The sequence below is a fragment of the Andrena cerasifolii genome, chromosome 6 (assembly GCF_050908995.1).
Source record: "Andrena cerasifolii isolate SP2316 chromosome 6, iyAndCera1_principal, whole genome shotgun sequence".
Taxonomy (NCBI): Eukaryota; Metazoa; Arthropoda; class Insecta; order Hymenoptera; family Andrenidae; genus Andrena; species Andrena cerasifolii.
The window spans coordinates 9,817,578-9,830,680 of NC_135123.1; the positions used below are offsets into that span (position 1 = coordinate 9,817,578).

Sequence of the window (13,103 nt, forward strand, 5' to 3'; positions counted from 1 at the left end):
ATGTCCACTCTTTACCGGAACAAAACACTTAGGTAATCCTCTCGACAGAGCTGTTTTGCGACATTCCCAGCTTCCCCCCTTACCTTTCAGATGCTCCTCAGAAAGCAACCTTCTATCCATCCTCCGTACCCACCAACACACTCCAACTATCCTCGAGCCATCTTTCCATCCCTCCCAGGAACATACTTACCCTCTCCACCGAATCTCCCTTTTCCATCGTCCATAACCGAGTCTGATTTTTTTTTTCAGCCATCCATTCCCACTCCAGGCCCTCCCCTCCTCCCTGAGAGTGTTCAACAGTTATTCAGGCGGCTACCAGCCAGAGAAGCCCCCCGAGAGAAGAACGTAAACACGTCTTCCAGCGGCACAGTGCCTGCGAAATCCGGTAACGCGATTTCCAGAGTCACCCCGTCGCGTTCCACCCCTCGGCGGGGAGGGTGAGCGCGGGCTAGGGTAGTATCGGGAGGGTTTGGGTGCCGTTTGGGTGCGCGACCGTTCCTCGATCCAGCAATCGAGACACGGTGGGGGATCGAGAGGCAGGTCCGTAGGCGTGGCTCGATCCAGGACGAGGAAACTCCGGGCCTTTTGACGCTCGTAGTCCTTAGTCTCCACTGAGACGCCGCGCGGCGCAGTCGAACGGCCGGTATTCACGGTGCTCTCTCTCCGTCTGTGCGAAACCTGGTCCCTTTTTTTGTTCGGTGATAGGCCCCGGAGGATTTCCGCCACCCAGTGCTTCGTTCGTCTCGGGGACCATCGAGTCCGAGGATCGTGTGGTGACGCATCGGTAGAATACAGCGCGGGTGCAGGAGTATCGGGGGTGATCGTCGGCGACGGAGCGATTCCCGAGCGGCCGCGAGGATGATGCACACGATGGCAGACCACACGGGGGGACCTGGTGGTTTGGGCGTCAGCGTGCTGCCCTTCGACGGCATGGGCCTCTACGAGCAACCGCGACCTAGGCTGGTCTTCAAGATGCCTAGGGTGGTGCCCGACCAGAAGGGCAAGTTCGAGAGCGACGAGCTGTTCAGGAGGCTCAGCCGAGAGAGCGAGGTAGGAACGAGCTTTCCCTCACCTTTTTCTGGCTTGTTCGTAGGCTCTGGTCTTCGGGGAAAATTTAAGGGAGACCGGGGATGATAGTTGGTACAGGGGCAGGTGTTCATATAAAGAAATCATCTCGACACTGTGTATAACAGTAAAGAGGAAGGGCCAAAGTACTTAGGTGTGTTTTAGCAGGTTTGTTGTTGAGTAATTAATTGAAACGAAAGCGACAGAAATTTATAACTGAGAGACGAATCAACTTGCCTCGGGTCTCCCTTAGTGGTGTTGGTAGAATTGAAATTGTGCTGCGAGTTTAGCTTAATTGATATGGCTGAAAGTTGTAGCGTTCTCAGCGAAGGCTGCTGTTTGCGGTGAATATTTTGATAGGGGTAGTTTCTTCTTCGGTACAATTCTGGTTAATTATTACAGCAGAGTGGAACTTCTCTTGCCATGCTTTTTACTGGAATCGCTCTGTTTGGTGGTGGAAGCTTTTCATGGGGGTGGAAATTTGGGATTGTTACTCGGCTTAGACATATCACGGTACAGATGAGATCTGTAGTTTATTAATACGTGTGTCACCGTGGCTGCTCGATTCGATTGGTCGATATTCAAATTGGAGCGTTCCTGTTTACGAATCCGCTAACGTACACAGATAGAGGAGCATTTGAAATCCGGTATTGCCACGGAGGTGACTTCCAGCAAATCCTACCAACACAGTTTACAATATTACTCAATTAACTCTGACGGGTGACTCGCTCGACTAGTCGCGAAAACTTCCTTGACATTCAACGCGCTCTCTCCTCCCGGTGAATCACGCGATTTCCATAATTTCCATATTCGTACGAATTAATTCAGCCTCGCATCTGTGCCGTCCGACTTCTCGAGAAGCCGATGAGACTTAGCGCGAAAGAGGAGCGCTTGAAATCCTCTGCGGTTCGTCCTGAAATCTTTAAACAAGTAAAAAGTTGCGTGGTCAAGTTAAAGCTTGAATAGAACGAAACTTAGGGAATAAATATTGAAGAATAGCAGAAGGTAGCTTTAATTGTAATATATGTCCTGGCTTCTACGAAATATTCCAATTTATTTACCCCCATTCTCTCGGAAGTAGGTGCAACTCACCTATTTTCTACCAGCAGGTGACTTGTAATCATCCAGAATTTCTGCACGAGAAATTTAGTCGAATAAATGCTGTGTTAATTAGACGAATATTTTCGAAATTCTAAGTGGTCGATGAAAGGTGATTGAAAGGTTGTTCGATTGCTGCTCCTCAGGTCAGATACACCGGCTACCGAGACAGGCCCGTCGAAGAGCGTCAAGTACGCTTCCAAAATGGCTGTCGGGAGGGCCACACGGAGATCGCGTTCGCGGCCACTGGCACAAACCTCCAGCTGGTTTTCGGCAACGCATCTGGGAACTACGCCGTCGACATCAGCGACTGCGATTTCGAGAAGGAGCACGGCAAGGTGAGGAAACGTTCTTTCCACCCCTTCGAAAATACCGGACACTCTGGCATTCAAATCACTCCATTAGCAGCGCGAATTTCTGACTCGTATTTGGAAAGAGCGTCGGAAAGATCGTTGAGATTTCGGAGAAGTGGCGCGCGGTGCGTTGGATGCGAGGCGATTTATATTTATGGTGGCTCTAATTGGACGATTGCTGGGCGACAAATGCGAGGTCATTAAACGGGCCAGCTTGAACGGGACGTCTGCTTTTCGTGTCCTTAGCATCGTATGTCCCGGGACGTCGTGTGTATCGCCCCCACGGGCAATTTAGTATCCGTTTCTACCTCTCGAACAATAGCGTCGCCGTGTCACCGTTGTCGAGAGAACGAGAGACATCCGGTGCCGAAAGATTTTCGGTGCCTCCGCGGGGGGTGCGAGCCGGGCCTCCGGCGCGACTGGGCGACGAGTCAATTTGGTGAAGGTTCCCGAAATTAAGTCGACACGAATCCCCTCGGAAATTGTGTATTTAATTTATCGCTCGAGATTCCCCGATTCATTTATAAATAGGTGTAGAACACACGAGGGGTGAAAGGTGTTAATAGAAGGTAAATTAATTCTCGTAGTTTCTTTATTTTGACAGATTTTGTCTGTCATTCGTATCGAAAAGAGTTCCATCGAGAATAATTCGGCAAACGTAGAAATAAAAATTCATCAACTCCTTTTTAATGTTAAGGGGTCTACTTTGACGGCCAGAAAAGATTTTCTTTAGGAGAAATCCTCGAGTTATATTCATTGAAAACTTTATGCCTATGTTTGTACATATTTAGGCAACATTTTTAAAAAAATTTAATTAAAAAAAGAACGCTGCATAAAACTTTAAACGCGTTTATGTCAAAACGACGTTGCTTCGTAATGGTTAGCATGATATCTCAAAAACCAATCACCCGATTTACTTGAAACTTGGTATATATCTTCAGTAGATGTTCCATTCTGGTTACTACTAAAACTAAGTCGGTTTCGGCAAAATTAGACTGTTGCGAATTAAAAAACTGGCGACTCTTTTGCAGAAATGAATGCGTGTTGTAGACGCTGCCATTTTTATTTTTAATTTTCAGTATTTTTCATTTAATTTATAGTTCGGGTTGATAGCTACACTCAAACAGATTTAACAAATTTTTTAATTTTCTATTTCGGACAGCTAGAACGGCTAATTTTATGCTAACAACGCGCATATGATTTTTATCAGGCGCTCCATTTGAAGCACTATAACTCCGGATATAACCACTATTTTCGCACACAATTTTTTCTCCATATTCTCCAAAGATTGACAAATAAAGCCACAAAGTTGGAAGTAAATATATTCAATGGTTTTGTTTTAAAAAATTCCCAAAGTTCGCATCGTGTTTCGTCCGTCAAGGTAGGGAGGAGACCCCTTAACTGAAAGCAATAATTTCATAAACAGTTCTTTCCAATTTGCTGGAGGTTGGTAAATATGTAGCTGCACCCCTTTTGCCGCAAGTTCCTCGATTCCTTCACTGCAATTAGTCCGAGTGCGACCAATCTTCATTTTCTACGCTTTCCTTCACGCTCGTTTTTTTCCCTCTATCGTAGCATGCCTCAGTGAGCTTTTAAGAGGGCTGGCATTCTTGTACGCCGGCGCCAGCGGAGGGGCGACGCCTCGGCGTCGCCATCGCGATCGATATTTACGTCGCTGAATCCGCCATTTTCTGGCTGCTTCAGATTTCGCGAATACTTTCTCCGCGATTCGATTCACTATTTCCTCGTAGCCATCAATTTTTCAAGCTACCCCCTCGCTTCTTAAATCTCCACTGTGCGTAAGGGTTGGAGGATCAAGTTGGAGTCGTTGTTACCAAAACATGTCGCGCGTCGCCGTGTGAAAGCACTCAGCCGACGGGCTAGCCGCCGCGAGTCTGTGAAGTCCAGAGATTCGGCGATCCCATTAGCAGCTACTAGAGCCAATTAGCGTTTTTTTTTCCAAATCCGTCAAACGAGCCGAGGAGAGTCGGTGCCAGATGCCCGAGGGCTTCACCAGTCACCCGGTATATAATGGGTCATAAATCTCGCCGCGTCCCTCCTGGAATCCTCCGAAGGGTGAACGGGAAAGTCCTTCGGTAATAACTGTGGCGTTTTCGAACCTCTGAGAACTCGAGACACAGTAAAACGCATTTAAAACACGTATTCTCTACTTTGAACTTTCTCGAAACGGAGAAACCTCTTCTGGGTTGCTCTATTAGCTCTAAGGGGATCAGGTTTCGATACTCTGGGTACCAAATGAAGGCGACAGTGACGCGCTGTGGATTTAATCCTGGGAGGAGCCGAGTCGAGGGGGTAAAAATATATAAAAATTCATTTAAAGAATAAAATCGAGTTTTTCTTTCTGTCTACAAAGCTGTTGAATTACTTCAGTCGTGGCTACGTTAATCTCCCTTTTCCCTTTTCTTTTGGGGGTGCTAAAACCCTCAGGTCCTCCCCTGCTTCTGGGGGCGCCACCGGAGAGCAGTGAAATTTCGAGAATCCTTCGATTCCTGAAGCTACTTAAGTATATCCAATACTTCGAAAATCTCGAGGATCTATCGACCTCCAAACGCTTCTTAATACTCGTCTAATCAGCCAACGATCCCACCCTGACCTCGTGCCACGAGTGAATCACCGCGGGTCCCCGTGAATCACAGAACAGCGTCGGCAGCGTTTCGGGGTCCGTCTAGTTATCAGGGAGAGGAGCGAGAGAGGCGGGGAGACTCTCAGTCTAGCTAACGATTCATTATTTTCCAACTCGAAAGCAGGAGACACGAGGAGAGAGGTCCGTTTGTTTACACGGCGACCCGCGGCCACCGTTTTTGTTTTAATCGACAATGCGCGGAGGAGAGAAGCAGGGAAATAAAGAGCGACGCACGGCTGCACGTGTCCGCCGGCATTGTCTCCCTGTCGTTCCCCGTAGAGAGGAAATAATTAAGGGATAGATTCGCGAGCGAGATAGAGGTTGATAAAGACCGGCGAAATGTAAAGGGGTGCGCGGAGCTAGTCCGCCTCGCGCCGATCTTATCGAGACATAGGTACCCTATCGCGGCTGCCTCCACTGTCCCTGCGCGTGCCCTTTCTCGGCCGATTAATCCACTCGCGCTCCTTATCACGCTTCGCTCCACCACGCTTCGCTCCGAAGCATTAATTGGATACAGTCTCCGAATCGACAGTTCATTCCCTCGAGTCTAGACAAGGAGCATATTCCTCTTCGATGCATAAACTTCTCAGTCGAAATCGAAACGGTTGACTCAGGTCAGCATGATTTACACCCACCGCCAGGGATACGCCAGTCCTTTTCGGCGGGCCGCAGGACTATCCGCAGCTCCTCGTAACGCGAGTCTCCTTCCAATCGTAAAATTCCATAGAGCCAAGCAGGCCATTCATTTGCATACTCATTTCCTAGTCGAGCCCCGAAAGTACCGAACACCCCTGCGTCGTCTTCACCCCGGTTTCAGAAGTGAAAAGGAATACAGTCCAGCGGCAATCTGGCTCGGCCAAAGACAAAGGGCCGCGGCACACACTGACCATGTGTGCCGCGCTGGTCCTCTCCGCCAGGGCGTCGCGTTGACGGATGTCCCCGGGCATTGTGCCTCGCCGAAAGTGGACCCGGCGCAAAAAGGCCACGGGCGAAACGCCCATGGGAAAAACAATAGCGCCTCGGAAAATAGCCGGCCGTTTGTCTCCGAACGCTCGGCCTTCCACCCTTTCCCGAATTTCTCGTCCCTCTAGCTGCGGCGTCGCTGCCTCGATGTGCCGCGTCTCTCTTTTCTCTCTCTCTCTCTCTCTTCTTCTCTCTCTCCTCTGCGACATGCAAATGAGACGGGCGAAAGGGTTGCAGATATAGACACGCGTTACAGTTTAAATATCGCCGACTATTATGCCGGCGATAATGGGCGTCACGCCCCTGGAAAGAGAGAAAGGTGTGAAACGCAGTCCGACGGTTTTTCTACCGGCCCCCGTCGCTGTCGTGAGAACGACGCAGCATTCCTGCGGCAGTTTGACTTCTCATTTTTTCGGGGTTTGCTTTTTTTTCCGCGCGCTCCTGGCTGCCGCGACAGTCGATTTGTATCGGTGAGTCCGCGGCTGCGCCCTGTCGAAGGGGTTGAATCGCAGGTAGCGATCTTCCCCCGGGCGATGCTCGCTTTTGGTACTCGCTGGATGGGTGATTCTGTGACTGTGTTTGGTGATTAATTAGTCGGTGTTGTATTGAATTAAGCTTTCCTCTTTGTCTTATTTCTTTTGAGCAGGGTGGATTGTGGGTTTGTCACTGATTCTCTGGTGGCTCTAAGGTTTTGTCGATTGGTAAGTGTTTAGTAGGTTTAGGGGAATTAAGGGGTCGTTCTGGTAATCACGCCGCAAAATTCGGCAACATTCAGGGTTTCTTTTCTCAGTGAATACAGTGAGTAACAATGTCACAATTTTTTTCATTTATTAAGCTACTTTTAATGTGTACGGAACAATTTCTTAAATACACTTTTAATTGCGTTTTTTCAATGTTATCTGGAGATCAAAATCGCGCCTTTGAAAAGACGGCGGGAATGATTTCTTTTCGAAGGCGCGATTTTGAACTCCAGATAACATTGGAAAAACACAATTAAAAGTGTATTTAAAAAATTGTTCCGTATACATTAAAAGTAGCTTAATAAATGAAAAAACAGTTGGACATTGTTATTCATTGTATTCACTAAGAAAAAAAGCCTGAATGTTGCCGAATTTTGCGGCGTGATTACCAGAATGATCCCTTAAGTCTTCAGAGCTTCTTGGTGTAAATCATACAGCATCCAACTGTGGTGACGCAGAATTGTCGCAGACTCTAAACGGGAATTTATAAAGAACCGCGAGAGACACGTGAATCGCATACGTCCTTCGTGCCTCGAACCTGGCGTACTTCCCCATTACGTGTCACGCCGTGTTTTATGACGATTTGTACGCCAGTCGTAGGTCACTGTACGTCAAAATCTATTGTCAGAGGCGGTTCGCGTCAGCTTGTCTGCTTCCGAGGCTCCGGCGAAGTTCTGCGAAGATGAGTTCCTCTTGTAACTCCGAAGCTAGAAATATTTCGACCTCTCATCCTCACAAGGGAAGATCCCGAACCCGGGAATTCAAAAAATTCTGAAACTTTGTGAATATGTAGGGGATTTCCTCCTGATTGCAACGCAATTTTTATTCGCTGCCCAAATTCACTCTGAGGGGGTGAAATTAACCCCTGAAAATACTACTCTCCGATTTTGCGTTATAACTCGCGAGCTGTAAGAGATGGGAAAAAGTTTTAAGACAAAAGTTGCTTGTTTTAATTAGATTTTTCGCACTTCACGAGTTGTAACACAAAATCGGAAAATAACCGGATTTTCAGGGGTCAATTACATCCCCTTAGAGTGGATTCGGGCAACAAACAAAAATTGCGTTTTAATCGGGAGGAAATTCCTTACATATCGCAAAGTTTCAGAATTTTTTTTGAATTTTCGGGCTCGGGATGTCCTCTTGTCAGACTTTCCAAATCCAATTCCATGGAGATAACTTATATTTCCTTTCTCTATTAAAGTACCATCTAGTCACTCGTCGCCAATTTTCTACAGGCTTTTAATTTCCTCCCGGTGTCCTTCGAACTTGGAATATTCTCCGCGAGCTTCTGAAATCACTGCAGTTCGGTCGTCTTTCAGAAAAGGCGACAAACGATTCGATTATCGCGTCGATCCAAGTCCCCAGTCACCCGTCAATGAATTCCCGTGGCTCAATTATGATCCCACAAAGAGCCACACGCTGCGCGGCTACATTGTTACCGTCGCGTCGACAACCAGCTGTAAGTTCCGATGAAAAAAGCGAGCGGAGAGGAGAGACGAGGCTCGTAACGATGATTTTCCCCTGGACACCTTTACGTTCCACTGTTCCTCGATTTTTTTTGCGCCCGTTCGCGAAGAACGCCATCGAGGGGAGTGTGCAACTTGGCGTCGATTTGGTGTTTGCAGTATTTGCTCGTCCGCCTCCTTTCCGCTTAAGGGGTCATGCTCAGTCAGGAGGCCGAAAAAGGGTGGTCTTTGGAAATTTTTTACTCCAAAGCTATAGCACATTTCTCAAAAAATCTTTTTTCCTTTTAAGGGTTGCATCTAGTACCGTGCATCGTATTTTTTTTATTTAAAAATATTTATCAATAACTAAGTTACTGTCCATCACTCGAAGGTTCTCTAAAAAAAAGGCTTCTGCGGTGACCACTGCTGCTCGAAAGAATTGACTTATAGTATATTATCTAGTATTTGAACGAAGGATTTTTTTATCCCACGCTTAGTTTTCTTTTAATTGAGGAAAAAAAATCAGGCACGATTTATGATAAAAATTGAAACTATTACTTTAAACATCAGCCATTTCTTCCCAAATCAATATTTCGAAAAATCCATCACCTTCGAGTGATGGACAATAACTTAGTTATTGATGAATATTTTTAAATAAAAAAATTACGACGCACGGTACTAGATGCAATCCTTAAAAGGAAAAAAGATTTTTTGAGAAACGTGTTATAGCTTTTGAGTAAAAAATTTCCAAAGATCACCCTTTTCTCTGCCTCCTGACTGAGCATGACCCCTTAATTGCACCGCGGAGAGATTGTTTTTCCCTGTACGGCGACTCGGAGAGCGGTTGCTGAAAGGGAAGCTTCGAAGGGTTTGTTCACGGTCAGCTTTGGATTCCGTAACAGTTTCTAAACTGTGCAACGCGACCGGAAACAACCGGGCCATTTGCCAGGAAATAAAATAACCCTCTTGAGCAGGGCCGAGAGATAATTGCCCGTTTCGAGTCTTTCGAGGCCCGACGGCTCCCTTGGCCGTTCTCTCCCTTCCTGTCCCCTCTTGCTTGGCGTAAATTGTTCCGCCGGTCAACGTCGTCGCGACCGTGTCGTAAAAGTAAAGGAGTCTGTTGCCGGCACTTGCGCGCACCTCTTTCCGGTATCGAGCGATAATACTTCTTCAAAGGAAATAGGCACAGGACTTTTGCAATATATCGAGAGGTTCTATTACGTATCCTATGCAACGCTACTCGGTAAAAAGGCCCCAGGAAGTTACCATTCCCATCGGCAAAGAACGAGGCCCGCTCTCCTCATTGTTCTCATCGCAGCCTCCCCCTCTTGCAGATCACCGTCGACCTTGCAATTTCATCTTTCCTCGAGGCTGCTTGTACCATCCAATCTGCGTAATCGTTCTCTGGAAATAAGAAGCGTCGGCCGCTCGTGGGGCGAAAACATGATTGAAACCTGAAGACGGGTTGCGGGCCTTAATGGACCCCTCCCACGATGCATAGGAAGGTGTACAAGCCTCCTCTTCTCGACGGGAACAAGGGAGGAAAGGGATCATTCGGGTGTCTGAGAAGTGGTAGCGTGTAGTAACAGGCACACGCGGTTTCTTGCCCGTTAGGAATTGCTTCGATCGTTGGTGTCTTGCTCCGCTAAACGCTCTCGAGTTTCTTGGCCCCAGGTTCTGGCACTCGTGCACCATTGCGTTCGATATAAGTACCTGAGGATTATTAATCGTAAGCTCGTGTTAAGAGAGTCGTCAGAAGCTTTAGCCCCGCGATCTTCCACCAGCTCCTTCAGCCTCCCCGTCAACGAACACTGTCATTCTGATTTCAGGTACACCTGAGGTCGCACCTGATAATGAACGGCGTGTGCGTGCTGTGGCGCGGTTGGATCGACCTGGAGAGGCTGGACGGCGTTGGTTGCCTGGAGTACGACGAGAAGCGGGCATCCGAGGAGGACGCTCTGCTCCGTGACCAGCTGGAGCGTTACAATCAGCGGCTACGGGACTTCGAGGAGAAACAGAGGGCGTACAGGAGCGGGGCGGCCCAGCCGCCGCACCTGAACCATCACCACCATCACCACCATCACCACCACGGCCACCACGGCCACCACGTGAGCGGAGCAGGCACCGGGACCACGGGTAGCATCGAGCCTCACATCACCCACCGACAGGACCCCGAGATGGAAGTGAGACTGAGGGCCTACTGAGGCACCAAGAAGCTGGTCAGCAACGCTTCTTGACTCCATCGTCGGGCACTGGTTAGTCCCGATCGAAACTGCGCGAGATCTACTGGGAGGAGCGACGATGCCGTCGCCACCGATGGGAGGTTTCGATCGTTCGGAGCGTGATCCGGGGATCGAGGATCCTCGTGCTATTAGGACTTGCGACGCTGGGGGCAAGTGGCTGCGACGTTTCACGGGGGATCGGGCTGAGACTCGTGTCGTGTTCTGTGTGGGTGCAGTGGGAAGCTGAGGGAATCTAGTCCAGGGGATTTCTGTGCTTGGATCCTGCAGCTCTTAACCCTTCGCGCATTGTATCGGAAGAAACTTCTTTTCCAGTAGTTTCTGGCCCTCCTTTCCAAGTCCTGGATCGTCTTCAGGTTCCTTCTACCGCGGCGAGAGGTGCCTCTTGGTCGCGGTGGGGATGAAGAGTCGCGCGTTAAATGGAGGGATTCGTGGTGATCTTTCTCGTTGACGTGGATCCCGTCTCGCGAACCAAACTCCTCGAGGAAGATCCGTTGGATCGGTCTTCCTGGAGGAGAAACCCACCAACGATCAGCTCGAGCAACCGACGGAGCGTTGATCGTTCCCAGCGATCAGTCGCCCCAGACCGCGATCTACGAACCCTCGATCGTGCAATCGCGAGTATTACAGTCCACGTGACAACGCCGAATTTCTATGTAGATTCGTAAGGGACATCGTCGTAGCAGTTTAAGGATATTCGTTTTAAGACCCCCCAGATGCCTACGTTCGTCGAACCGAGGATCGACCAGCCTTGTGATTATCAATCATTTCCCTTCCCCTTCTTCGCCAATTTCGCGGACTTTGTTCCTTTGTGAACAGCGGATCGTTCGGCTGAAAGAGGACACAGTTGGTGGGACGTGGGTGGGGCTTTAAAGTTATATCTTCGATTATAAACTCAGAACTGTTGCGCGCATCGGTGCGCTGGAGACTTTGGAGAGTTCGGTGGCGAAAAACTATGCCGTTGCTATCACCTTCGACTATTTTCTGACGACGCTCCACCAACTGTATTTTTAAAACGCTGCCCCTGGTTGGAAAGGAGGTTTTACGCTTGTCTTTGTCCCACAGCATCCGTCATGACGTGCAACGAATTTACGCGTGATTTTTATCCTCGTCCCGACGGACACGACGAGGCTCGTCTTCAGCGAGGATGGAAGAGTGATGGTCTCCCCTCATTAACATATCAACCCAGAAAACGCGATTGGTCCGGCTGTTCTTAATTTTCAGAGGAATGGGAGAAAAAATCGGGAAATCGTTTCTTGGATTCTATAAAGGTTTCTAATTGCTTTAAACAGGAGTCCGATGACTAACCATTCGAATAGCTGTCAGAAGATGCTAGCTCGAAGTTCAGAGTTTGATTTTCTGAGAGATGTTGCTTAGCGAATCGTCCGCGCGTTCCCCAGCAGGATCAGCCGACCGAAGGTGCACGGAAAACCATCACCGTCCACGTTTTAACTCGAAGGGAAATGAGACCAGTCGGCCGCGTCATGCCCAGCGAATCAGAAGCATGATTCATGGCGTGGAGCACGTTGGAATTCCGCGCGTCGAGGACCGAAGAAATCTGGTCTCGCACGCGCGATCCACCGAGCACGCTTTCGTTGCGATTGTACATATTTGTAAAGAGTTTAGGTTAATTCCGCCGCGGCTTCGTGCTTGGCTCGCGGAGCATCTGCCTGCGAAGTCCGTGGCGCGTGAATCACGATTGGGAAAACCCAGAAGCGACTGGCGAGCGTGCGCGAATCCGGCGCTCCGATTGTAAAAAGCTGTTTATCGATTAAAATGTAATTTCCGTCGAACCCGCAGTGAACACGCTTTCCCTGACATCCCAGATTCATTTCTCTTTCAGCTCCGAGATCGAAGATATTCCTCGGAATGGCGAGCTAGAAGAACCTCCTTCCTTTTCTTTTTACTTCTACTAACGCGGAGCAAGTGTTCGAGGACAGCTTCGCTGATCAATGCTCTCTGCTAAGGTGACCGAACACTTTCATTCCGACTGAATCTATTCTTGCAGAGGTGTTGAATTCTGGACGGAAGAATCCGTCCTCGCTGGAGGATCCTTTCACGGCTCTTGGGCAAGCTCGCGAAGGATTTCCCCAAAGAGTTCGCGTAAATGGAATGTTGGAGTTATCCTGCTTGGGATGAGAAATCGGCGGAGTAGAACGCCGTCGAATTCACTGTTCTTATGAAACAGACAGCGGCGAATTAACTGACTTCTTGGAACAATCTAACGAGTTTATCCTTCAAGAATAATTATCATTAATCTGCTCTCGAGTAGCCTACGTAGAAGGCTATTCGCAGTGAAATCGTTTGTTCGGCAAATTATCCTGTGCCTCCAAAAACAATCAGACTTACTTTCAATTTGGTCGAAGTCGTTTCGTGGAGGGTAATAAGAATCGTGATTTCCCTTTCCACTGGACTCGATGGAAGAATTCATCGAGGGATTTGCAGGCGTCCGGATCGATCGCTGCTTGTACCGTAAACGGTCACGTATTTGTGGATGGACGGGGGACCTGCGTTAGGGGGTGATTTCCTGGAATAATGCCGTGGGCGTTGGAGCG

General features: G+C 48.6%; 2 protein-coding genes across 2 annotated transcripts in view; both read left to right on the forward strand.

Annotated features, from left to right (window-relative positions):
- Nucleotides 1–13,103, forward strand: part of LOC143370453 (dehydrogenase/reductase SDR family member 7) — a 109,741-nt gene that overhangs the window by 10,354 nt on the left and 86,284 nt on the right. The window lies entirely within an intron of this gene.
- Nucleotides 582–12,341, forward strand: LOC143369867 (protein big brother). The gene is made up of 3 exons (XM_076814283.1): nucleotides 582–1,050; nucleotides 2,310–2,501; nucleotides 10,138–12,341. Exons 1-3 carry the CDS (start codon nucleotides 859–861, stop codon nucleotides 10,510–10,512), a joined length of 759 nt encoding a protein of 252 aa, XP_076670398.1. The 5' UTR covers nucleotides 582–858; the 3' UTR covers nucleotides 10,513–12,341.

Bases quoted from the DNA above. Each gene is read 5' to 3' on its own strand.
- LOC143369867 (XM_076814283.1), top strand. From the start codon at position 859: ATGATGCACACGATGGCAGACCACACGGGGGGACCTGGTGGTTTGGGC. The intron at 1,051-2,309 runs GTAGGAACGAGC...GCTGCTCCTCAG, and splicing joins GGCTCAGCCGAGAGAGCGAG to GTCAGATACACCGGCTACCG. The intron at 2,502-10,137 runs GTGAGGAAACGT...TTCTGATTTCAG, and splicing joins TCGAGAAGGAGCACGGCAAG to GTACACCTGAGGTCGCACCT.